The sequence below is a fragment of the Calliphora vicina genome, chromosome 4 (assembly GCF_958450345.1).
Source record: "Calliphora vicina chromosome 4, idCalVici1.1, whole genome shotgun sequence".
NCBI lineage: Eukaryota > Metazoa > Arthropoda > Insecta > Diptera > Calliphoridae > Calliphora > Calliphora vicina.
In genome coordinates this window covers 52,969,471-52,992,951 of record NC_088783.1, presented here as the reverse complement: position 1 = coordinate 52,992,951, position 23,481 = coordinate 52,969,471, and the positions used below count along the sequence as shown (strand labels likewise).

General features: G+C 32.6%; 2 protein-coding genes across 3 annotated transcripts; both read right to left on the bottom strand.

Moving 5' to 3' along the window:
- Positions 1-6,355: 6,355 nt before the first annotated feature.
- Positions 6,356-7,186, bottom strand: LOC135957389 (microsomal glutathione S-transferase 1-like). The gene is made up of 3 exons (XM_065508127.1): positions 7,018-7,186; positions 6,727-6,806; positions 6,356-6,658 (listed from the first exon to the last, which is right to left on the bottom strand). Exons 1-3 carry the CDS (start codon positions 7,144-7,146, stop codon positions 6,415-6,417), a joined length of 453 nt encoding a protein of 150 aa, XP_065364199.1. The 5' UTR covers positions 7,147-7,186; the 3' UTR covers positions 6,356-6,414.
- Positions 7,187-10,126: 2,940 nt separating this feature from the next.
- On the bottom strand, positions 10,127-22,933 carry LOC135957388 (microsomal glutathione S-transferase 1-like). 2 transcript variants are annotated; one of them, XM_065508125.1, is made up of 3 exons: positions 22,704-22,933; positions 10,588-10,667; positions 10,127-10,518 (listed from the first exon to the last, which is right to left on the bottom strand). In XM_065508125.1, the coding sequence occupies exons 1-3, from the start codon at positions 22,839-22,841 to the stop codon at positions 10,275-10,277; spliced, it is 462 nt and encodes a 153-aa protein (XP_065364197.1). In that variant the 5' UTR covers positions 22,842-22,933; the 3' UTR covers positions 10,127-10,274. The 2 variants fall into 2 exon arrangements, with proteins under 2 accessions (XP_065364197.1, XP_065364198.1); XM_065508126.1 differs by lacking the exon at positions 22,704-22,933 and adding an exon at positions 15,833-16,039.
- Between the last annotated feature and the right edge of the window lie 548 nt (positions 22,934-23,481).

The window sequence follows — 23,481 nt, the reverse complement described above, 5'->3', positions numbered from 1 at the left end:
CTGCTGTTCAAAGTAAATAAATAAAGTAAATAATTGGGGAGCAATATAAAAAAACAATAGGGAACAATGTGTTAAAAAAAATCAGGTAAAAAAACATTAAACATACATATGTATAAAATACATATGTACATATGTATCTTATAAGGAGTGAGATCGAAAAATTCTTAACATACATATATGTTTATAAAAAAGAAACCACTAAACTTACAGCTTTAATTTTTTTTTTATTTGATTGAAATTATTATTACAATTTACAAAAAAAATTATTTTTATAGTTTTAATCACTAGTGATGAAATTTTGAACCTTTTTCGGAAACCCTTCCATTAACGTTTTTATAGTGCTTTCTGTCACTTTGCTCGAACATGTAGTCCATCTCCGTTTAAAATCTACCACACTTTTGGACACCTTTTTTGTACTCTTCAATTCTCTTTTAACAAGAGCCCAATATCTCTCCACTGGCCTTAGCTCCGGGCAGTTTGGAGGATTTGCCTCTCTTGGTACAAATACCACATTATTGTTCTTGTACCATTCAAGGGCTTGTTTGCCATAGTGACAGGATGCCAAGTCAGGCCAAAAATAAGTGGACACATTATGAAGTCTTATGAATGGAAGCAGCCTTTTTTGTAAACATTCCTTGATGTAAATTTCGGTATTTATAGAGCCCGTTGTAACAAATGAGTGGCTTCTTTTGCCGCAACTGCATATTGCTTGCCATACCAAGAACTTTCTGGGAAATTTTGTCTGCTTTTGGGTCCTAAACTTTTCTTCAACATTCCCTCGAGCATCAGCAACATAAAATTTTTGACCTGGAAGTTGCGAAAAATCTGCCAGAACATACGTTTCGTCATCCATTATGCAGCAAGAATATTTTTTTATAAAACTTGACTTCAATTTCCGTGCTCTGTTTTTGGCCTCTAAATTTTTAGTAGCGTTCCTGTCAGGAACTTTTTGAGCCTTGTATGTTTTTAAACCTGCATTAGCTTTAACTTTTCGTACCAAATAGTCCGAGCACTGAGCTAACCGGGCTGCTTTCCTACCGGATGTGTTGGGAGCTCTTTTGAAAATGCGTTCTATTTTTTTGGCTTTAGAAACATCATGTGGACCATTCCTTCTACCTGAACCAGGTTTTCTATCAACTGACAAGTTCTCCCGGTACTGTTTAATAACATTGGAAACAGTTTGACGGCAGACCTTTGTATGCTTGGCCAACTTTTTGTAAGACCAAGTTGGGTTTTGTTGAAAATATTTAATAATTTCAGTACGCACTTTTTTCTGGTCACTCATTTTAATCAGATTAACAAAAAAATTAATATAATTGACATTACACATAATAACTGACATGTTTTTCAAAGGTAACTTGATCAAAAAAAAATTCAAATAATACTTGGGTTAAAAAATGTAATGAAAAACGTGTGTTAAGAATTTTTCGATCTCACTCCTTACATACATACAGTAACATCTAATAATAATGGAGATGTAAGCAATTTGTCTATAGAGAGGTGTTTATTAATGAGAGGAATGTAAACATCATGTTATGTCATTGTGAAATCATAACATGAAAATGATTTGCATTTTTTTTTTACAGATTTCTTTGTATTCTATTCAATAATATTCTCAAATTTCACAATATACATTTGTATCTGTTTTCCAATTCATTACACTTTTACAGTGCGGGAGAATGAATTACAAAACACGCAACATACAGCTACTGGGGCCTCGAATAGTAAGCTGAAAATGCCAGGCTTAACTAATACACAATATAATAATGAAATTAAAATAAAGATATATTTAGCAACAGGTTCTTTAAAATATATTACTTGTATGGTTGAAAAGTTATCGACAAAATTCACATCTATCAAAGCACATTCTTCAGGAATAGAACATTCGAAACATAGTGCGGTGTCCTTCAAAATATATCCCTTAGAAGATTTGGTTAAAACCCAGCATATGGATTCACGATCCAGGAGTGGCTACACTGTGTAGTGGTTAAAGTGCTTGCCTACAAAACCAAGCACCCCAGGTTCGATCCTTGGCAGAGGAAGCACAATTTAAATCATGGTTTTCGAGTTTTTAAAATTAACTTCCCTCTAAACAATCCATCCAAGAAGCCCCCTCCCTGACCACTCCTCCACCTGGAAAAGAGGATAACATCATGGAAAAGGTCAGGCAGCCCGCCACCCCCTGGGAGAAAGAAGATAGGAATCAAAGATCAGCAAAATAGGAATCAAAGATCAGCTGGAACAACAACCGATTAACGAAACTGACACAATGCAATAATAACAATCGATTGAATCCTTATGGCAACATCATACTTAGCTGGAACAACAACCGTTTAAACTGATACAAACAATAACAATGGATCTAATGGCAACATCGTACATGGAGACGCACGATACTCCAATAATTAGGATAATGCAATCTACATGGGAAATATGCGAAAAAAAAGAAAAACAACTGAAACAATTCGTATAAGATGGAGATGCTTTGTGGAAGCCAAATGCCCCCTAGTGGGGTAATGGAGAAAAAAAATATATAGTAGGGAATATTAACCCAAATCACGACCAACGAAGCGAAGCTTCTAAACGGTAACGCTGCAAGGTTCCTAATTTCCCGGACTTATTCCATTAAATTAATCCAAAGACCTGTAACATTTTTCAATTAATCGGTCAAAATTACTATACTTTTATTATATATATTTTTATTAAAAGATTTAAGAAGACCGACTAAGTTAAATCTGAGAAAAAAAAAGATACAGCCCAATTATGAATAAAAAATTCCCCGGGAGTTTTTTTCCATTGAATTTGAATAGGAAAAATGGTAAAAAAAACTCCTGGGGAATTTTTATTCATAATTTGGCTGATAGAGAACTTTTTTTAAATGAGAAGGATGACTTAAAAATGCGGAATGTTTTTGAATTTCTAGATTTTATTTTGAAACATTTGTTCAATATAAATTTATTCAAAGTATTGGCCATTGTTAGCTATGAACTTTTCCCATGTTTCTGGCTACATATGGATTCCGCGCCAAAAGAACTGCTCATCTTTTGATGCCAAGAACAAATCAAGCCAATTTTGGATACTCTGTTCTGAAGTGAAGAGTATCCCAGAGAGGGCGTTCTACATCGATCGAAACAAATAGTAGTCGGACGGGGCACGGTCTGGACAACCACTTCTTTCTAAAAAGTTTATAACAGCTATTGGTCCAGCGTTTTTCGGCCAATGCTAGCATCGAACGAATGCGTTCGGTACAGGTTTCCTGAGATGGTCTGGCCAGACTTCAGCAACTCATAATAGATAGGCCCGGCTGGTTGGCCGGTCAACATAAAAAAGTGAAAGAAAATTATTGAAGTTTCTTTTATAGCAATCAAGTATAATTTCAGACATTCAAAATTGGTCTTTCAAGGTACCTCGGCTTTAATTCGTATGGTACCCAATTTCCCTGCTTTTGGATGAATTCTGCTGCTCGCAAACTTTTTGAAATTGCTGCTTGAGTAGCTCCCAATGATTTTGCAAGCTTTTGTTGAGTTTTACAACAATCTTCATGGAGTAATGCCTGCAATTCTTGGTCTTTAAACTTTATTGGCTGTCCTGGTTGATCTTTGCCTTCCCTGACAAAATCAACACTTCTGAACCGCACAAACCATCTCTCGCACGTTGAAATCGATGAAACACATCCACCATAAGCTTCGGTGAGCAATCGGTGTGCCGTTATTAGTGTTAATATTAATGTTAAGAATATTAATAATTCATTTAAGAACTTTCAATTTCAATTTCTGTTAGAAATGTTTATTTTCCTGTTTTAAATTAAAATGTCTCTCGTTTTATCAAACATAGAACTAGTTTTGATGGTGATAAACGTAAAATTTTAGTTGGGATGACAAAAATTCGGTTACTTAAATCGTAATTTCTAAATATCGAAAAAAACTGTAACTTTAAAGAGAAAACTTATAAAGAAATTCGCGAAATTGGGAATAATTCAAGAGTAGGCCCCCTATACGCCCTTTTAAGACCAAATGTTCAAAGAACTTGCATACACAACAAGATCTTTAAAGGACCATTGACCAACATCCTGACAATCATTGGCCACCGCAATAGAGATGTCAGCATCTCTTACAACAATTGGAAGTTTGATTGTAATGGCTATAAGTGGGGTTTTGTCGAAGTTTCTTTGGAATAATTCTGGCTCCTTATTGAACCACTTGGAACTATTTTGTTTAATTTCAAGTTTAAAAAATTTCCAAATCAGCTAAATTTAAAACAAAGCTTCATTCAAAGGCTTTTATTTGAATATAATTCATAATGGAATAATTAATTCACAATAAAATCCATTCAACTTTTAAATGTTAAAATTTTTCTTAATTCAAATTGAATGAACATACGGTTTAATTAGATTTATTTTATTCTGCATTCAATTTGTTTTTAAACATTTACAAAGTTAATTGAAAAGAGTTGTCTAAAGCCTGTTTGTAATAGATTTTAATTGAAGAAAAATTTAATGATTCAATAAGGAGTTAATTCTATAAAGAAGGAATTTATTACATTTGTAGAAATAAGAGATTAAGCCTATGAATTAATTCGTATTCAATTATTTAATGGAATGGTTAAGAGATAATATTTAATTTGATTTAATTTTGAAAATTGCATTTGGAATTAGTTCATTTGAACCTTTGATTTAAACCCTAACTGATCCAAAACTTTTAACAAAAATCGTATAAATATACTTAATTGAATTATTGGAGTCTGCTCCATAATTTGTATAAACCATTTTAGTCGTTAGCAGCAGCAGTTTTCCATAAACAAGGAATTCCAAATTATTAACAATTTCTAAGGATTCATTTACTTTGATTAAAGAATTAATTAATTACCTTCACTGCATTGAACTCATTTCATTTACTATTTTTATTACACGTCATTTAAATAAAATATTCTCAAGAGCAGAACTGTGTAGAAGTATCTCACAAATGTGTTGTGGTAGTTCGAACAAGAGAAAAATATGTTTTTAATTGTTGTCTACGCAATAATTAAGAGCCAGATATAAGAGATTTGTTCTTTCTCTACAAAAGTGATTTGAATGTGTTAATTTTGTATAGAGGTGTGCTGTTACACAGTGTTAATTAAGATAAACTCATGTTGAACGACTATGGGTTTAAGTTAAAGTTGTTAACTGTACTTAAGTTTTTAAACAATAAAGTTTATGAAACAAAAGTTTTAGAAACATTTGATAAATTTAGAAATTGTTTATGGCTAATGTTATCTTTGATATCCAAAATCTTTTGATATTGCGTAGAGCCTGTTTCATTTATTAATTTAGTGTAGACCATTGTTAGCTATGACCTTTTTCCATCTTTCTGGCAACATATGGATTACGAGACAAAAGAACTGCTCATCTTTTGAGGCCAAGAACGAATCAAGCCAATTTCAGATAATCTATTCCAAAACGAAGTGAATCCCAAAGAGAGCGCTATGCATCGATCGAAACAAATAGTAGTCGGACGGACACAGTGCGGGTGAGGCAAACCTTCCCAATCACTTCATTCTAAATACTTTTTAACAGGTATTGCAACATGTGGCTGAGCGTTGTAGTGATGGAATATTACGGTTTCATGTCTGGCTGCATAGTCTGCTCATAATATATAGGACCCTTTTGCTCCCACCAAATACAGAGCACTACCTAAGCGTCATGAATATTTGGCTTTGGTAACGATTCGGCTGGTTGCTTCTAGTTGTCGTAACGGATCTATTTTTCATCCCAAAATGATTTGGTGCAAAAATGATTTTTTTTAACAGCGTTCAAGCATCATTTTGGACATGCAATATCGTTTTTGAAGGTCTCTCAGCTTCAATTCGTATGGTACCAAATTTCACTGCTTTTGGATGAATCCTGCTACGTTTTGAAATTGCTGCTTGAGTAGCTCACATTGATATTGCAAGCACGTGTTGAGTTTTACAAAAATTTTCATGGAGCAATGCCTCCAATTCTTGGTCTTCAAACTTTTTTGGCTGGCCTGGGCGATCTTTGGCTTCTGTGTCAAAATCACCACTTCTAAACCGCACAAACCATCTCTCGCATGTTAAAACAGATGAAACACATTCACCAAAAGCTTTTTTTTCAAATTGAAGAAGTAAAGCAAAACTTCCCGCTTTGTTGGTACAAAATTCGACTATTTCGAAGCAAAACAAAAACCATGTTGTTTACACAATGTTCTATAACTAAGTGAGCACGGATTCAGGTGGGTAAAAATAGGAAATTACAACTCCCTCCTCAAATCCGAAAATGTTTAATATAAAAAAGGACAAACTGGTTGAGCTTGATCCGAGCCTGACTCGAGATTTTAATACTCAAAAAACCTCAGCATTTCCTTGTTATTTAATTTTTTATTTATTATTTCTACGAATTATAATAACAATTAACTATTAAAGAGAAAACATTATAACGCGTGCCGCCATGAAGGCAGTTGCGGCCAATCCAACAAAAAATGAAATAGCACGGGCAGGTTGTGGTACAACAACGACAGCATAAACCAAAGTGTGGACAATACGAGCAAGACCAATGGCACGGAAAAGATTAATGGCCAAAGCGGCAGATGGATTGGTCAAGACATAATAATAACCAATGGCCAAGAAGGGTATAATATTTTCCATATCATTGCGATGGGCTCTATCAGGAGAGAAATAAATAAAATCAGTAAAAATGTAAGAAAATATTGAAAGATTTAGAAAACTTACCTGCGTACACGTTCAACATTAGGATCATCAAATTTGATCTTGTCCTTTTTGGTTAACAAATCTTCGGGGTTGGCAAAAGTCTGGGGTAAATAAAAAATTACTAAAAATGTAAATTTGAAAAAGTTTAATTTGTAATTATCTTCCATATTAACACATTTTTAAGGTAGATATTTTCCTATTAAAATCTGGGGAGGTGTTACTCCGTAACTAGATTCGAAAATTCTAATTTGTATGTAATAGTTGGTATCCAAAAACTTAAGTTTCTGCTGAATTTCTTTTATATTAATTTACCTTGGTCTTGAAACGTTGGATGGCAGTCAATGGTCCCATCAGCAACATTTTTGTAACCATTACAGTACCCCAGAAGACATAGCTTTTGAAGACTACATTATCAAAACTTAATAATTCTACAACGGACATTTTTGGTTTGATTTTTTTATTTTCTACCAAAGGTACGCAGCGTTTGCCAAACTTTATTGAACTAAATTATGGTATTTTCAATTCATTATTTGATAATTTATGCATGTATTTATTTGTATTCCTAATGGACTCATATGTATGCTGGGGTTTTATCATTATAGACATTCTATATCTCTGCAGGTTAGGGAAAAGGTCTATTAATTGCTTTGTCTTTGATAAGAGAATTTTAGCTGAAATTCATTCTTATAGAAATAGCTGCAGTCGAGATATTTGCTTAGTTTATGATGAATTTTGATTGACCTACTTAAATTTTTGTTAATAGGGAACTATTGGGGATTTAGAACGCGGTTTTTGTATTTATGTTTGTCATTTATTCACTAATTCTAATTCCCCAACACTAATTTGAAAAAAGTGTCGCAGAAGCACGACGATTGCTCACCGAAGCTTATGGTGAATGTGCTTCATCGGTTTCAACATGCGAGAGATGGTTTGTGCGGTTCAGAAGTGGTGATTTTGACATGGAAGACAAAGATCGCCCTGGCAAGTCAAAAAAGCTTGAAGACCAAGAATTGTAGGCACTACTCCATGAAGATTGTTGTTAAACTCAACAAGAGCTTGCAAAATCATTGGAAGCTACTCAAGCAGCAATTTCAAAACTTTTGCGAGCAATGGGATTCATCCAAAATCAAGGGAATTGGGTACCATAAGAATTGAAGCCGAGATACCTTGAAAAAAGAAAATCAATTTTACACCGAATCATTATTTGAAAAATGGATCAATTACGATAACCCGAAGCGTAAGAGATCGTATGTGAAGCCCGCCTAATCAGCCGAATCGACACCTAAGCCAAATATCCATGGCGCTAATGCTCTGTATTTGGTGGGACTAAACGAATTCTATCTATTAGGAGTTGCTGAAATCTGGTAGATCATCACAGGGATCCTGTACCAAATGCAACTGATTCGTGAAAAATGCCCAGAAAATGTGTCCAGACAAAAAAGTTTACCAAGAATTGGAGGCATTACTCCATTAAGATTGTTGTCAAACTCAACAAGAGCTTGCAAAATAATTGGGAGCTACTCAAGCAGCAATTGCAAAACGTTTGCGAGCGCAAGATTCATCCAAAAGCTGTGGAAAATGGGTACCATACGAATTGAAAGACGATTTTGCATGTCGAAAATGATGTTTAGACACTATAAAAGAAAATTAATTTTACACCGAATCATTACTTGCGATGAAAAATGGATGGATCGTATGTGAAGCCCGTCCAACCAGACGAATCGTCACCAAAGCCAAATATCCATTACTCTAATGTAATGCTCTGTATTTGATAGGAGCAAAAGAGTTATATCTATTATGAGCTGCTAAAATCTGACCAGACCATCACAGGGAATCTGTACCAAAAGCAACTGATTCGTTTGGAGCGAGCATTGGCTGAAAAACGCCAAGAATATGCGGCCAGATATGAAATCGTAATATTCCATCATGACAACGATCCGCCACATGTTGCAATACCTGTTTAAAACTATTTACAATGAAGTGGTTAGGACGTTTTGTCTCACCCGCTCTATAGTCTAGACCGTGCCCCGTCCGTGGCCCCCATGCCAGTAACATTGGAAAAGGTCATAACTAGGGGACGGATTTATATGCAAATGCATATTATTTCTCGAACGTCCAAATACAATGTAGACTAATTATCTATCCGAATCTCATATTTTGCTGTAAAATGGCATCGATTTGTTAGAGCATATTTTATTGATAATGCATATTTTGTTATATTTAACCTCAAAATGCATATTTTTCTAGTTATTTTAACACGTGCATGTCCTAAGCAGAGGGTTAATTGACACTTTTGTATTTCATAGAGACAAATGAACTACACAATTACCGTTTAAAGCAGCGAAATGCAAACTCACACCACTACAGTTTTTAGATATTGTAGTTGTATGAGTTGAGAATTATTCTCTGGCAAAAACAAAAACAACTAGCTGAAATAATGAAATAAACAAGCATAAAAGCGTAACACAACCTGCTTCTATCAATGCTCATGCGAGACTGACTGTTTTTATACAATGTGTGTGCTTGCGTATATGTGAAAATAAAAACAAGAGAGCTCAATTGAGAGCTCATTGCATTTCGCTGGTTTAAAGTGACTAAACTATCGATTACTTAGAGACCCTTAAGTGTCAATTGGATTTACGCTAGATTACATAATCAATTGACTTCTCTCTGCATTACAAATAGCAGATACGTGTCAAATGGAGTTTGACAACTGATCAGACATTTACTGTCTCTAAGCGATACATTTACTACTTTATTAACTGCTGGGTTATTAGGAGATGATGAATTCAGTTTGGATGCTACTTTACAGCACAATCAAAAAACATAAATTTAAAGCATTAACTATGTAATTCCTGGTTTAATTTAAAAATTCCTAACAGCTGGGAATACTTTTGTGTATTTTTTGGACATTACGCGATCCATAGTTAATTATTGTTTGTTCCTGCACGAAAATATAAGTGCATATTTTTTAAATTTTTAGGTGCATATTTTCGAGAATAAAAGCTATAAATTTGAAAACCCTCGCATTTTAAGTCCTACACCAATAATATGTATTACAATAATGGCTTTGAAGAAGAACTACCTGGATCTTTTGGAAAATATCAAAAATTATAATTTTATTAGAGATTCAAATATGAGCTTAGATACTTTATAAGCCAAACTGCGATGTATATTTCGATTTCGATTAGACATAATCTGATTTTTGTATTTTATAATCGTACTTTTAATAAGTCTAGATTCATAATAAACCATTAAATTAGCTTTCTATAATAATTTCTTTAAGGAACTCCTAAATTTGATTCGATTTTGCTATAGCAACTTCAATTTAAGTCTAAAATTTATTAATTTATAACCAAAAACCATGATTTAACAGAAATATTTACATATTTTCAAAATCGTTTACACAGTTTCCAAAACATTTCTTGCTATGTTACTCAATTTTTTTTTTATTACAAAAATATTTTGTCTTAAACTTTGTTTTCAACAATAATTATTATTCTACGAATTATAAAAAACACGAATACTTTAAATTAAAGTAAATAAACTGGAAAATAATTGTTCATAGCTTAGAGAGCAAAGATAACAACACGCACGGCCATGTAGGCAGTGGCGGCCAATGCCACAAAGAAGGAGATAGCACGGGCAGGCTGTGGTACAACAACGACGGCATAAACCAAAGTGTGAGCAATACGAGCTAAAGCAACGGCACGGAAAAGATTGACGGCCAAAAAGGCAGCTGGATTGGTCAAGACGTACAAGAGGCCAATGGCAAAGAAGGGTAAGATGTTTTCCATATCATTGCGATGGGCTCTGGAAGGTAGAAAAATAATCAAAATAAGTAAAAATGTAAGAAAATATTGAAAGCTTTAGAAAACTTACCTGCGTACACGTTCAACATTGGGATCATCGAATTTGACCTTGTCCTTTTTGGATAACAAATCTTCGGGGTTGGCGAAAGTCTGAAATAAAGAAAAGTCATACGAAATTGTTATAATCGGTGCTTTATGGGGAAAAAATTAAAATCCCTAGCATAGATTGAATTTTAATAATATTTTTTACTGGAAACTCTTCTATAAAAAACTGTCTCAACAAGACAATTTTCTATAGAAAACTTGTTTGTCTCAACAAGACAATTTTCTATAGAAAACTTGTTTGTCTCAACAAGACAATTTTCTATAGAAAACTTGTTTGTCTCAACAAGACACTTTTCTATAGAAAACTTGTTTGTCTCAACAAGACACTTTTCCTATAGAAAACTGTGTCAACAAGACACTTTTCCTATAGAAAACTGTCTCAACAAGACACTTTTCCTATAGAAAACTGTCTCAACAAGACACTTTTCCTATAGAAAACTGTCTCAACAAGACACTTTTCCTATAGAAAACTGTCTTAACAAGACACTTTTCCTATAGAAAACTGTCTCAACAAGACACTTTTCCTATAGAAAACTGTCTCAACAAGACACTTTTTCTATAGAAAACTGTCTCAATAAGACACTTTTCCTATAGAAAACTGTCTCAACAAGACACTTTTCCTATAGAAAACTGTCTCAACAAGACACTTTTCCTATAGAAATCTGTCTCAACAAGACACTTCCTATAGAAATCTGTCTCAACAAGACACTTTTCCTATAGAAATCTGTGTCAACAAGACACTTTTCCTATAGAAAACTGTGTCAACAAGACACTTTTCCTATAGAAAACTGTCTCAACAAGACTCTTTTCCTATAGAAAATTGTCTCAACAAGACACTTTTCCTATAGAAAACTGTCTCAACAAGACACTTTTCCTATAGAAAACTGTGTCAACAAGACACTTTTCCTATAGAAAACTGTCTCAACAAGACACTTTTCCTATAGAAAACTGTGTCAACAAGACACTTTTCCTATAGAAAACTGTCTCAACAAGACACTTTTCCTATAGAAAACTGTCTCAACAAGACACTTTTCCTATAGAAATCTGTCTCAACAAGACACTTTTCCTATAGAAATCCGTCTCAACAAGACACTTTTCCTATAGAAAACTGTCTCAACAAGACTTTTCCTATAGAAAACTGTCTCAACAAGACACTTTTCCTATAGAAAACTGTCTCAACAAGACACTTTTCCTATAGAAAACTGTCTCAACAGGACACTTTTCCTATAGAAAACTGTCTCAACAAGACACTTTTCCTATAGAAAACTGTCTCAACAAGACACTTTTCCTATAGAAAACTGTCTCAACAAGACACTTTTCCTATAGAAAACTGTCTCAACAAGACACTTTTCCTATAGAAAACTGTCTCAACAAGACACTTTTCCTATAGAAAACTGTCTCAACAAGACACTTTTCCTATAGAAAACTGTCTCAACAAGACACTTTTCCTATAGAAAACTGTCTCAACAAGACACTTTTCCTATAGAAAACTGTCTCAACAAGACACTTTTCCTATAGAAAACTGTCTCAACAAGACACTTTTCCTATAGAAAACTGTCTCAACAAGACACTTTTCCTATAGAAAACTGTCTCAACAAGACACTTTTCCTATAGAAAACTGTCTCAACAAGACACTTTTCCTATAGAAAACTGTCTCAACAAGACACTTTTCCTATAGAAAACTGTCTCAACAAGACACTTTTCCTATAGAAAACTGTCTCAACAAGACACTTTTCCTATAGAAAACTGTCTCAACAAGACACTTTTCCTATAGAAAACTGTCTCAACAAGACACTTTTCCTATAGAAAACTGTCTCAACAAGACACTTTTCCTATAGAAAACTGTCTCAACAAGACACTTTTCCTATAGAAAACTGTCTCAACAAGACACTTTTCCTATAGAAAACTGTCTCAACAAGACACTTTTCCTATAGAAAACTGTCTCAACAAGACACTTTTCCTATAGAAAACTGTCTCAACAAGACACTTTTCCTATAGAAAACTGTCTCAACAAGACACTTTTCCTATAGAAAACTGTCTCAACAAGACACTTTTCCTATAGAAAACTGTCTCAACAAGACACTTTTCGTATAGAAAACTGTCTCAACATGACACTTTTCCTATAGAAAACTGTCTCAACAAGACACTTTTCCTATAGAAAACTGTCTCAACAAGACACTTTTCCTATAGAAAACTGTCTCAACAAGACACTTTTCCTATAGAAAACTGTCTCAACAAGACACTTTTCCTATAGAAAACTGTCTCAACAAGACACTTTTCCTATAGAAAACTGTCTCAACAAGACACTTTTCCTATAGAAAACTGTCTCAACAAGACACTTTTCCTATAGAAAACTGTCTCAACAAGACACTTTTCCTATAGAAAACTGTCTCAACAAGACACTTTTCCTATAGAAAACTGTCTTAACAAGACAATTTTCTATAGAAAACTTGTTTGTCTCAACAAGACAATTTTCTATAGAAAACTTGTTTGTCTCAACAAGACAATTTTCTATAGAAAACTTGTTTTTCTCAACAAGACAATTTTCTATAGAAAACTTGTTTGTCTCAACAAGACAATTTTCTATAGAAAACTTGTTTGTCTCAACAAGACAATTTTCTATAGAAAACTTGTTTGTCTCAACAAGACAATTTTCTATAGAAAACTTGTTTGTCTCAACAAGACAATTTTCTATAGAAAACTTGTTTGTCTCAACAAGACAATTTTCTATAGAAAACTTGTTTTTCTCAACAAGACAATTTTCTATAGAAAACTTGTTTGTCTCAACAAGACAATTTTCTATAGAAAACTTGTTTGTCTCAACAAGACAATTTTCTATAGAAAACTTGTTTGTCTCAACAAGACAATTTTCTATAGAAAACTTGTTTGTCTCAACAAGACAATTTTCTATAGTGTCTCAACAAGACACTTTTCCTATAGAAAACTGTGTCAACAAGACACTTTTCCTATAGAAAACTGTCTCAACAAGACACTTTTCCTATAGAAAACTGTCTCAACAAGACACTTTTCCTATAGAAAACTGTCTCAACAAGACACTTTTCCTATAGAAAACTGTCTCAACAAGACACTTTTCCTATAGAAAACTGTCTCAACAAGACACTTTTCCTATAGAAAACTGTCTCAACAAGACACTTTTCCTATAGAAAACTGTCTTAACAAGACAATTTTCTATAGAAAACTTGTTTGTCTCAACAAGACAATTTTCTATAGAAAACTTGTTTGTCTCAACAAGACAATTTTCTATAGAAAACTTGTTTTTCTCAACAAGACAATTTTCTATAGAAAACTTGTTTGTCTCAACAAGACAATTTTCTATAGAAAACTTGTTTGTCTCAACAAGACAATTTTCTATAGAAAACTTGTTTGTCTCAACAAGACAATTTTCTATAGAAAACTTGTTTGTCTCAACAAGACAATTTTCTATAGTGTCTCAACAAGACACTTTTCCTATAGAAAACTGTGTCAACAAGACACTTTTCCTATAGAAAACTGTGTCAACAAGACACTTTTCCTATAGAAAACTGTCTCAACAAGACTCTTTTCCTATAGAAAACTGTTTCAACAAGACTCTTTTCCTATAGAAATCTGTCTCAACAAGAAACTTTTCCTATAGAAAACTGTGTCAACAAGACACTTTTCCTATAGAAAACTGTCTCAACAAGACACTTTTCCTATAGAAAACTGTCTCAACAAGACACTTTTCCTATAGAAAACTGTCTCAACAAGACACTTTTCCTATAGAAAACTGTCTCAACAAGACACTTTTCCTATAGAAAACTGTCTCAACAAGACACTTTTCCTATAGAAAACTGTCTCAACAAGACACTTTTCCTATAGAAAACTGTCTCAACAAGACACTTTTCCTATAGAAAACTGTCTTAACAAGACACTTTTCCTATAGAAAACTGTCTCAACAAGACACTTTTCCTATAGAAAACTGTCTCAACAAGACACTTTTCCTATAGAAAACTGTCCCAACAAGACACTTTTCCTATAGAAAACTGTCTCAACAAGACACTTTTTCCTATAGAAAACTGTTTCAACAAGACACTTTTCCTATAGAAAACTGTCTCAACAAGACACTTTTTCCTATAGAAAACTGTTTCAACAAGACACTTTTCCTATAGAAAACTGTCTCAACAAGACACTTTTCCTATAGAAAACTGTCTCAACAAGACACTTTTCCTATAGAAAACTGTCTCGACAAGACACTTTTCTGTAGGAAACAGTCTCAACAAGACACTTTTCCTATAGAAAACTGTCTCGACAAGACACTTTTCTGTAGGAAACAGTCTCTACAGTACACATTTCTATAGAAAACTGCGTCAACAAGCCACTTTTCCTATAGAAAACTGTCTCAACAAGACAAAAAATACAAAAACTATTTCATTAACACAAACGAAATTCAACAAAAAATATATTTTTAAAAAATAATAACAGGAACAGCTGTTTAAATTGTGCTGCCTTTCTAACCTTTTGATAATATTGAGGGTGAAACATGTTGCATATTTTCGGGTTTTAAGGGCAACATTTCTTTAGAAAAGAACACAATGAAAGGTAAAAGGCAACATTTATGCCATAAAAGAAAACACGATTCCTTAATCATAGATAGATTGGACATTTTTTTATTCAAAAGAAATAATGTCATTACAAATATTAGCTGTGCTAGTGGTCTTGATTTAAACCCTAAATATTTATGAATTCCATACTATTGAGCGAATAAATGGGGACAGCTTTAAAGCTTTCTCTAATTAAGTGTTAATTTAAATTTACACTTAACTTGTAAGACGACCCTCGCTTATTAACATACTCGTATTTATGTTATGTTATTTATTACACTCCATAACAATTTCTTTCATATGCATCTTGAACTTAAAACTACACACGCCATTTACTATTTCCATAAACATCTATGGATTTGAAAAAAACATTTATTTCTTTATTTTTTGCTTCATCATGCTGACTTAACGTTTGACAATAGAAATTTCACTAGTTACCGGTTAACACCTAAAGACACTGTTCAATTTTTTACTCTCTCTCTTGTCATTGATTAACTAATCTTTCATTTCATTTTGAGGGCTCTCACTTTTGGCCTCTCTCACATTTACAGACTTTGACCTTTATCACTAACTAACATTGATTTGTTACAAAACTAAAGTTTCTGTGGAATTTTCCTAATAACAATTTACCTTAGTCTTGAAACGTTGGATGCCGGTCAAAGGTCCCATCAACAACATTTTCACTACCAAAACAGCACTCCAGAAGACGTAGGCCTTGAAGACCACATTATCGAAACTTAATAGCTCTACAACGGACATTTTTGTTTTGTTTTAATTGGTTTCGTGTTACTGAAAATTTCTTTAAACCGAGAGATCCGTAGCGTTTGCCAAACTGTATTAAACTATTGTGGTATTTTTCAATTCGATATTTATTTGGTCAGCTTATTTGTATGGTGTGGTTTTATCAATATTGACACTCTCTTCGACTGTGGGTTTTTTGTAAAGAGGTCTAATGTTTACTTTGCCAGTGATAAGAGAAATTTAAAGACACAAACAAAAAACAACGAAAAAATAAGCTTTATGTTATAGCTGAACTTTATTATCATTCATATTTTGTATTGAAAGAGGGTGCAGCCATGATTTTATGTTGGTTGATGGCGAATATTGATTAAGATACACAAAAAGTTTTTGTACTTCCATATTCATTTGGAATTCCGAATGAGTCTAGAAATAGCCTATGTATTTCTTAATACCTTACAATTTTCCAAAGGTTTTCTATGGATTGAGATCTGGCGATTGGGCAGGCCCCATAAAAACACGTACTTCATTTTCGTTTTGGAATCTCCAAACAAGAGGCATATTTACCCTGAGTATGGATTCATATAACATCGTAAAAATGAACAACAGCTCTTTTCCTGCGTCTAACCGTTCGAGAACTAATTTCCAATTTTAGATTATTGTCATTTTAGAAAAATTCTTTAACTCTCTTGCTATTAAATTATATGTTGGAGTATTCTCCTACCAAATGTTGATTTTTTGCAATACCTATCTCACGAAAGTTTTGAAATTGCTAGTTTATTAATTGAATATCAATCACAGATACTTTTTGCTTCAAAAAAAAAAAGTTTAATGGAAATTGTATATTGAATTCATAGGCTTAATTCCTTTGTACTTCAAGTGTATTGAATTAATTCCTTTGAGAATTCATGCTTTATAGAATTAATTTCTTATTAATCATTAACATTTTCTTGAATTGAAATCCATTACAAAATAGCCTTAAAAATATATTGAATGATTGAATTTTTCTTCTATTCAAATCTACTACAAAAGACTTATGTAAATTATTTGAAATTTTGGACCCCAAGGCGTTAATTGTGACTTAGGAAATAAACGCACGACCTTGAGGGATAATTGACAGGTCAATTTCTGGAAATCAAGTTATCGGCAATTTTTGATTTCAATATGGCACGTAGCGCGATCCTGTTGAAACCACAGCTCGCAAAAATCAATGTCATCCATATTTTCAAAAAAAAAAAAAAAAATATCATTGATCATGGTGCGGTAACGATCTCCATGGACCGTAACGCAAGTTGAGGCTTTATTTTGAAGAAATAAGGTCTGATGATGCCAATCGAGTCTATATGTAATAGAGTCTGTTGGTCACACTCCATATCCGGCAATTTTGTTTATTGACAAACCCAAACAATTAAGAGTGCTATATTCGGCTGTGCCGAATCTTATATACCCTTCACCAAATTATACTTCAAAATACAAATTTTGAAATATTTTTAGGTAAACAAAATTTTATTTTTCCAAAGTTGGAAAAAAATTTAGTTTTCAATTTTTTTAATTTTATTTTATTTTTTTTTTAAATTTAAAATTTTTTTTGTGAAAAAAAATTTCGCGTTAAAAAATATTTTTTCTGATTTTGACCCATTGTAGGTCCAACTTACTATGGTCTTGTATACGTCGTTGCAAAGGTCTTTGAAATATCTATCATTAGATATCCATGTTGTCTATATTAATCACTTAGTAATCCAGATATAGGTAAAAAATAGGTCAAAAATCGAGGTTGTCCTGGTTTTTTCCTCATATCTCAGGAATAGGAAACTTCTAGAAAGTATGTCTGACAGAATTATTGAAGATTTGGATCCCGAAGATAGCTGGGGTCTTCACAAAATTGATTTCACCAACAGAAGGACAGACGGACATGGCTTAATCGACTCCGCTATCCAGATCCAGAATATATATACTTTATAGGGTCGGAAAATTATATTGTGGAAATTACAAACGGAATGACAAACTTATATATGTATACCCTTCTCACGAAGGTGAATGGTATAAAAAGAGCCACGTCGCTGAACACAATTTTGCGATAAATCAGTAGTCTATAAGTTGTCAAGTCTACCAAGCAAGTTGTGCGAATCGAAGACTGATTTTCGAAGTTACTTTGAATAATTTGGTAGCGTTGTTCAAGCGTTAATCTATTCATGATGATTTGCTTGAGTATACTCATCATAGATGTCAAAAAGTGAGCGCAGTATGACAGTTTGATTGACAGATCAGAAGAAAGAATTCTTTGGAGTTTAAGCCCAAATTACTAACAGAAGAAAGAATTCTTGGGATTTTAACCCTCTAATGCTTAAGCCTGCCTCAAGGCACTCATCGCAAAATGACAAAAAATGCAAATATAACTCTGATATTTCATTTCAAAAACTTTGAAATCTTTTTAAAATAATTCAAGTGCGTTTTTTTAGCAACTGTTATATGCGTTTTTGAAATGCAAAATCAGTTATACATATTTGTATTTATTGGCATTTTTGCGATGAGTGCCTTGAGGCACACTTGGGCATTAGAGAGTTAAACCCAAGTTACAATTGCGCATAGTCAGTTGCAATGTCTGTTTTCAAAATCACCTGATATCTTAAAACTCAGTTCGTTATTGAGTCAATTACACTACGGCAGTGTCAGTTTGCAGCGACATTGCATTTTGAACTTTGCAATGACCAGCTGATTATTTCTAATGACACTGTAAATTGACTACGCACAATTGTAATTTAGGTTTAAGTCCCTTCAAATGATGCCAACATTCAAAACAATTGAGTTAAGCCCTCAATAAATTAAACATATCCATAAAAAATAAAGGGGAAAGGTGTGGCATTAGGCTTTATTATGTCGCCCTTTGACACTCTGCCAAGATATATTACAAAAAGCAAAATTGACAAGTAAAACACTATTAGCAGTTTCAAATATATACAATTTATAAAGCTTTTTTTTTATAAAAACTAAATTTGTTTTCAACTTTTGATAACTTTGAGATAAGTAAATAAATAAGTCTACCGGCCGGTGTTCGTACGATTTGCGTGCTACGTGCTCATATTGTTTTTAGCTTTTTTTTAATAGAGAGAACATTTTTGGAAATGAGAATGCTTTGGAGATGGCACTTTAAAACCGTGTAGTTTTGTATATATAAACGGGTAAAAGCTTATGAAAATGGTACCAAAAATATCAAAAACTAAATTATTGGGCATTTGATTTTAGTCGAATTTTGATAATATTTTTGACTAACAAAACCATTACCATAAAACCAGTACAATTTTTTGAATAATTGCAGAAAATCTGCTAAAAAACATGAATAATTAACAAACTAAATACCTTAAACAACATTTAAAAGTATTAAACCAATTTTCCCTTGTGACTTCATATATGGATTTTTTAACTTTGGAAGATATAAACCAAACATTATCTTTAACTCGGCATATATATGCTTCAGTACATTTTCCAAACCATTGGCACTTTCTATCAAGAGAATTTTAGATTTGTCCTTTTGTTTTTCCTTTCCAGGTTCTAAATCTAAATCATTAGATCCTTACTGAACTATTTTATTATATTTCGATTTGTTTGATTGATTTTGAATAGTTTTAAATTTATTGTGTTCTTTTTCTTCTTTTTCCCCAATGCGAACTAACTAGGGTTCCTAATTTCCCGGACTAATTGTATATATATAACGACTGGTCTTGCCACAATCGTACTATTAATCGGTTTAAAATCAATAAATTCTATTTTTTCATTAAAAAAACATATGAATTCCAACTATGTTAAATCTGGAAAACATGCATAGTTCGTTTCAAAAAATAAATTTTCACCAAATATGAATATCCTAGAAGTTGTAATTCCCTTAAGAACATAAAATATCAATTTAATTTATTCTTAATGACCAAATTTTTCTGCTGTGGATAAAAAATTTTAGTTGAGTGACTAAAAATCGATTATTTCAATCGTAATGCATCTACCTGTTGCTGCAACAGAAAAAATGCGGGACTTTTTTTTTTAATTTTTAGCTTTTATTTTGAAACATTTGTAAAATATAAATTTATTCAAAGTATTGGCCATTATAGAAGCTATGACAACATATCTGGCAACATATGGATTCCGAGCCAAATGAACTGCTCATCTTTTGAGGCCAAGAACGTATCAAGCCCATATCGGATACTCTGTTCTGAAGTGAAGCGTATCTCAGAGAGAGCGTTCTGCATCGAACGGAACAAATAGTACACAGAGAAAACAGATTCGTAATAGCAACCGAATTTGTTGCCAATCGAATGTTTCGGTTGCACACATATAATTTTTCAGTTTTTACAACAGAAAGTCAGTTGATAAAGAAGAATTTCAGTTGAGGCAACCAAGCTTTAGTTACCCCTTACAAAATATTGTAGTCACAACTGTAAAATTCGGTCACTAAGATAGAATCATTCGATTGGCAACAAATTCGGTTGCTATCACGAATCTGTTTTCTCTGTGTAGTCGGACGAGACAAAACTTCACAACCACTTCTTTCTAAATACCTTTCAAAAGGTATTGCAACATGTGGCCGAGCGTTATCATGATGATATTATGGTTTCATGTCTGTCCGCATATTCTTGGCGTTTTTCGTCCAATGCTCGCTCCAAACGAATCAGTTGTGTTCGGAACAGGTTCCCTATGATGGTCTGGTCAGATTTCAGCAGCTTATAATAGATATGACCCTTTTGATACTTGCTCTTGTTGAGTTTTACAACCATTTTCATGGAGTGATGCCTCCAATATTTGGTCTTCAAAATTTTTAGGCTGACCTGGGCGATCTTTGTCTTCCGTGTCAAAATCAGCATTTCTGAACCGCTGAAATCATCTCTCGCACGTTGAAACCGATGAAACACATTCACCATAAGCTTTGGTGAGCAATCGGTGAGCTTCAGCGGCACTTTTTTTCAAATTAATGAAGTAAAACAAAACTTCCCGCATATGTCGCTTTGTTGATACAAAATTCGACATTTTCGAAGCCAAAAAAACTTTGTTGTTTCACTGTATAAACCCTGTAAACAAAAACCGCGTTCGAAAGATTGATGTATCTTTTTTGACGTATCTATTGTAAATCTCTCATTTTTAAGTCATACACTCAATATTCATGATGTAGAGCTCTTGTCCTGGTAATAAGGAGTGAAATCAAAAAATCTTAACATACATAAATGTTAATAAAATAGAAACCAATAAACCTACAGCTTTGACAAAAAATATTATTTTTATAGTTCTAATCAATAGTGATGAATTTATGAACCATTTCCAGAAACCCTTCCCTTAAGGTTTTCTTTTGAACACATTTTTTGTGTTCTTCAATTCTCTCTTAACAAGAGCCCAATATCTCTCCACTGGCCTTAGCTCCAGGCAGTTTGGAGGATTTGCCTCTCTTGGTACAAATATTATTCTTGTCCCACTCAAGACCTTGCTTAACATAGTGACAGGATGCCAAATTCGGTCAAAAATAAGTGCACACATTAAAAAGTCTTATGGAAGCATCCTCTTTTGTAAACATTCCTTGATGTAAATTTCGGTATTTATAGAGGCCCTTTGTAATAAAAGTTTGGCTCCTTTTGCCATACCAAAAACTTTTTGGGAAAATTTGCTGCTTTTGGGTCCTAAACTTTTCTACAGCATTTGACCCGGAATCTGAAACAAATATTCCAGAACATACATTTCGTCATCCATTATAAAATTTAACTTTAATTTCCGTGCTCTGTCTTTGAAATAAATTTTTTTAGCAAAGTTTCTGTCATTAACTTTTTGAGCCTTGTATGTTTTTAAACCTGCATTGGCTTTAATTTTTCATACCAAATAGTCTGATCACTGAGCTAACCGGACTACTTTCCTACCAAATGTGTTGGGAGCTCTTTTGAAAATGCTTTTTATTTATTGGTTTTAGCAACATCATGTGGACCATTCCTTCTACCTGAACCAGGTTTTCTATCAACGGACAAGTTCTTCCGATACTGTTTAATAACACTGGAATCAGTTTGAAGGCAGACCTTTGATTGTTTGGAAAACTTTTTGTAGGACCAAGTTGGGTTTTGTTGAAAATATTTAATAATTTTAGTACGCACTTTTTTCCCATCACTCATTTTAATTAGATTAACAACAAATGAACATAATTGACATTAAACATAATAACTGACATGATTTTCAAAGGTAACTTGATAAAAAAAAATCAAATAATACTTCAATCTAACTCCTTAATTATATCAATTATCTGTGGTACTAAAATGAAAATAGGTACTTTTGTACCTTAAATCTCTGCGCAGTACGCAATAAACATAAAGTAAAATTCAACAAGTATTATAATGAAAAATTGTTTGATTTACTATTTATTATTAATAACAAATACGTATTAAAGTGCATTGCATTATCATTGATATATTGTTTAAACTCACATAATAGATTAAGTAGATGACAATAAATAAGGGGGAATTAAAAATAATGATTTTAATCATTTTGAAAACCTGATTATAATTGCACATAAATACAATTAAAGTGCCTAAGTAAATAAAAACATTAGATGGAATGCAACTTCTAGATAAATCGATATGAATATTTTAAAAAAAATTATAATGCATAATTTTACTTTAAAGCTTTGAAAAAGGTAATCTAATAAAACGTTTATAACAAAACAATTTAGTGATAATATTAAAAAAATTAACTAAAAATTAAAATTAATTAAGAAAATATACGAAAACTCCCAAATAATACTTACATGAGTGGTAAATCTTTGTATACCCGTCAACAGTGGCATGACCACTATCATTTTAAGCACCAAAACCCCGGACCAAAACACGTACGATTTAAACACATCATTGTCCAGAGTTAACAATTCCAAAACTTTTGGTGACATTTTCTTTTCACTTTGATTTATAAAAAACAAACACTGAAAATTTCCTTATTTGAAAACACTATTTTACAACCTCTGTATTCACGTTCGTTAATACAACTAATGGCAAAATTATTGCAATCAAATATTTTATTGCATGTCATTAATGGTTAACGAGAAAAGTATCTTGAAGTCATGAACATCTTAATTTGTTGTATATTGTTAAAAGCTTTTGAAACTCTTATAAACTCTTATATATAGTTTGTTGTTAAGCTTTTTTGTTTACTAATATGAAAGTTTTTGTAAGAAGTGAGCTTTTAGTAAAGCTTTTTGTACACTGAAACAATTTTAAATATGAAATATAAAATTTTATAATATGAATATGTCTAGTTTAGGCCCTAATTTTGTAAATCACGTCACCAAAGTGATATTTATATGGAAAACAAAAACAAAATTTCAAAAATTTTAAAAATTTGTTTTTGTTTTATATACAAAATTTTCAAATTATGAAATGCAAACCAACGCTTGAATTTTGGTGCGTTTGTTCTGTTAAGAATTTGTATATAAAACAAAAACAAATTTTTAAAATTTTTGAAATTTTGCTTTCCATATAAATATCACTTTGGTGACGTGATTTACAAAATTAGGGCCTTAATAAAATAAT

What these genes read in the sequence shown, in the direction of transcription:
- LOC135957389 (XM_065508127.1), bottom strand. Translation starts at nt 7,146, where the DNA reads ATGTCCGTTGTAGAATTATTAAGTTTTGATAATGTAGTCTTCAAAAGC. An exon ending in TCCAACGTTTCAAGACCAAG is followed by an intron (nt 6,807 to 7,017) that starts GTAAATTAATAT and finishes TATTTACCCCAG; the next exon opens with ACTTTTGCCAACCCCGAAGA. An exon ending in AATGTTGAACGTGTACGCAG is followed by an intron (nt 6,659 to 6,726) that starts GTAAGTTTTCTA and finishes CTCTCCTGATAG; the next exon opens with AGCCCATCGCAATGATATGG.
- LOC135957388 (XM_065508125.1), bottom strand. Translation starts at nt 22,841, where the DNA reads ATGTCACCAAAAGTTTTGGAATTGTTAACTCTGGACAATGATGTGTTT. An exon ending in TACAAAGATTTACCACTCAT is followed by an intron (nt 10,668 to 22,703) that starts GTAAGTATTATT and finishes TCTTTATTTCAG; the next exon opens with ACTTTCGCCAACCCCGAAGA. An exon ending in AATGTTGAACGTGTACGCAG is followed by an intron (nt 10,519 to 10,587) that starts GTAAGTTTTCTA and finishes TCTACCTTCCAG; the next exon opens with AGCCCATCGCAATGATATGG.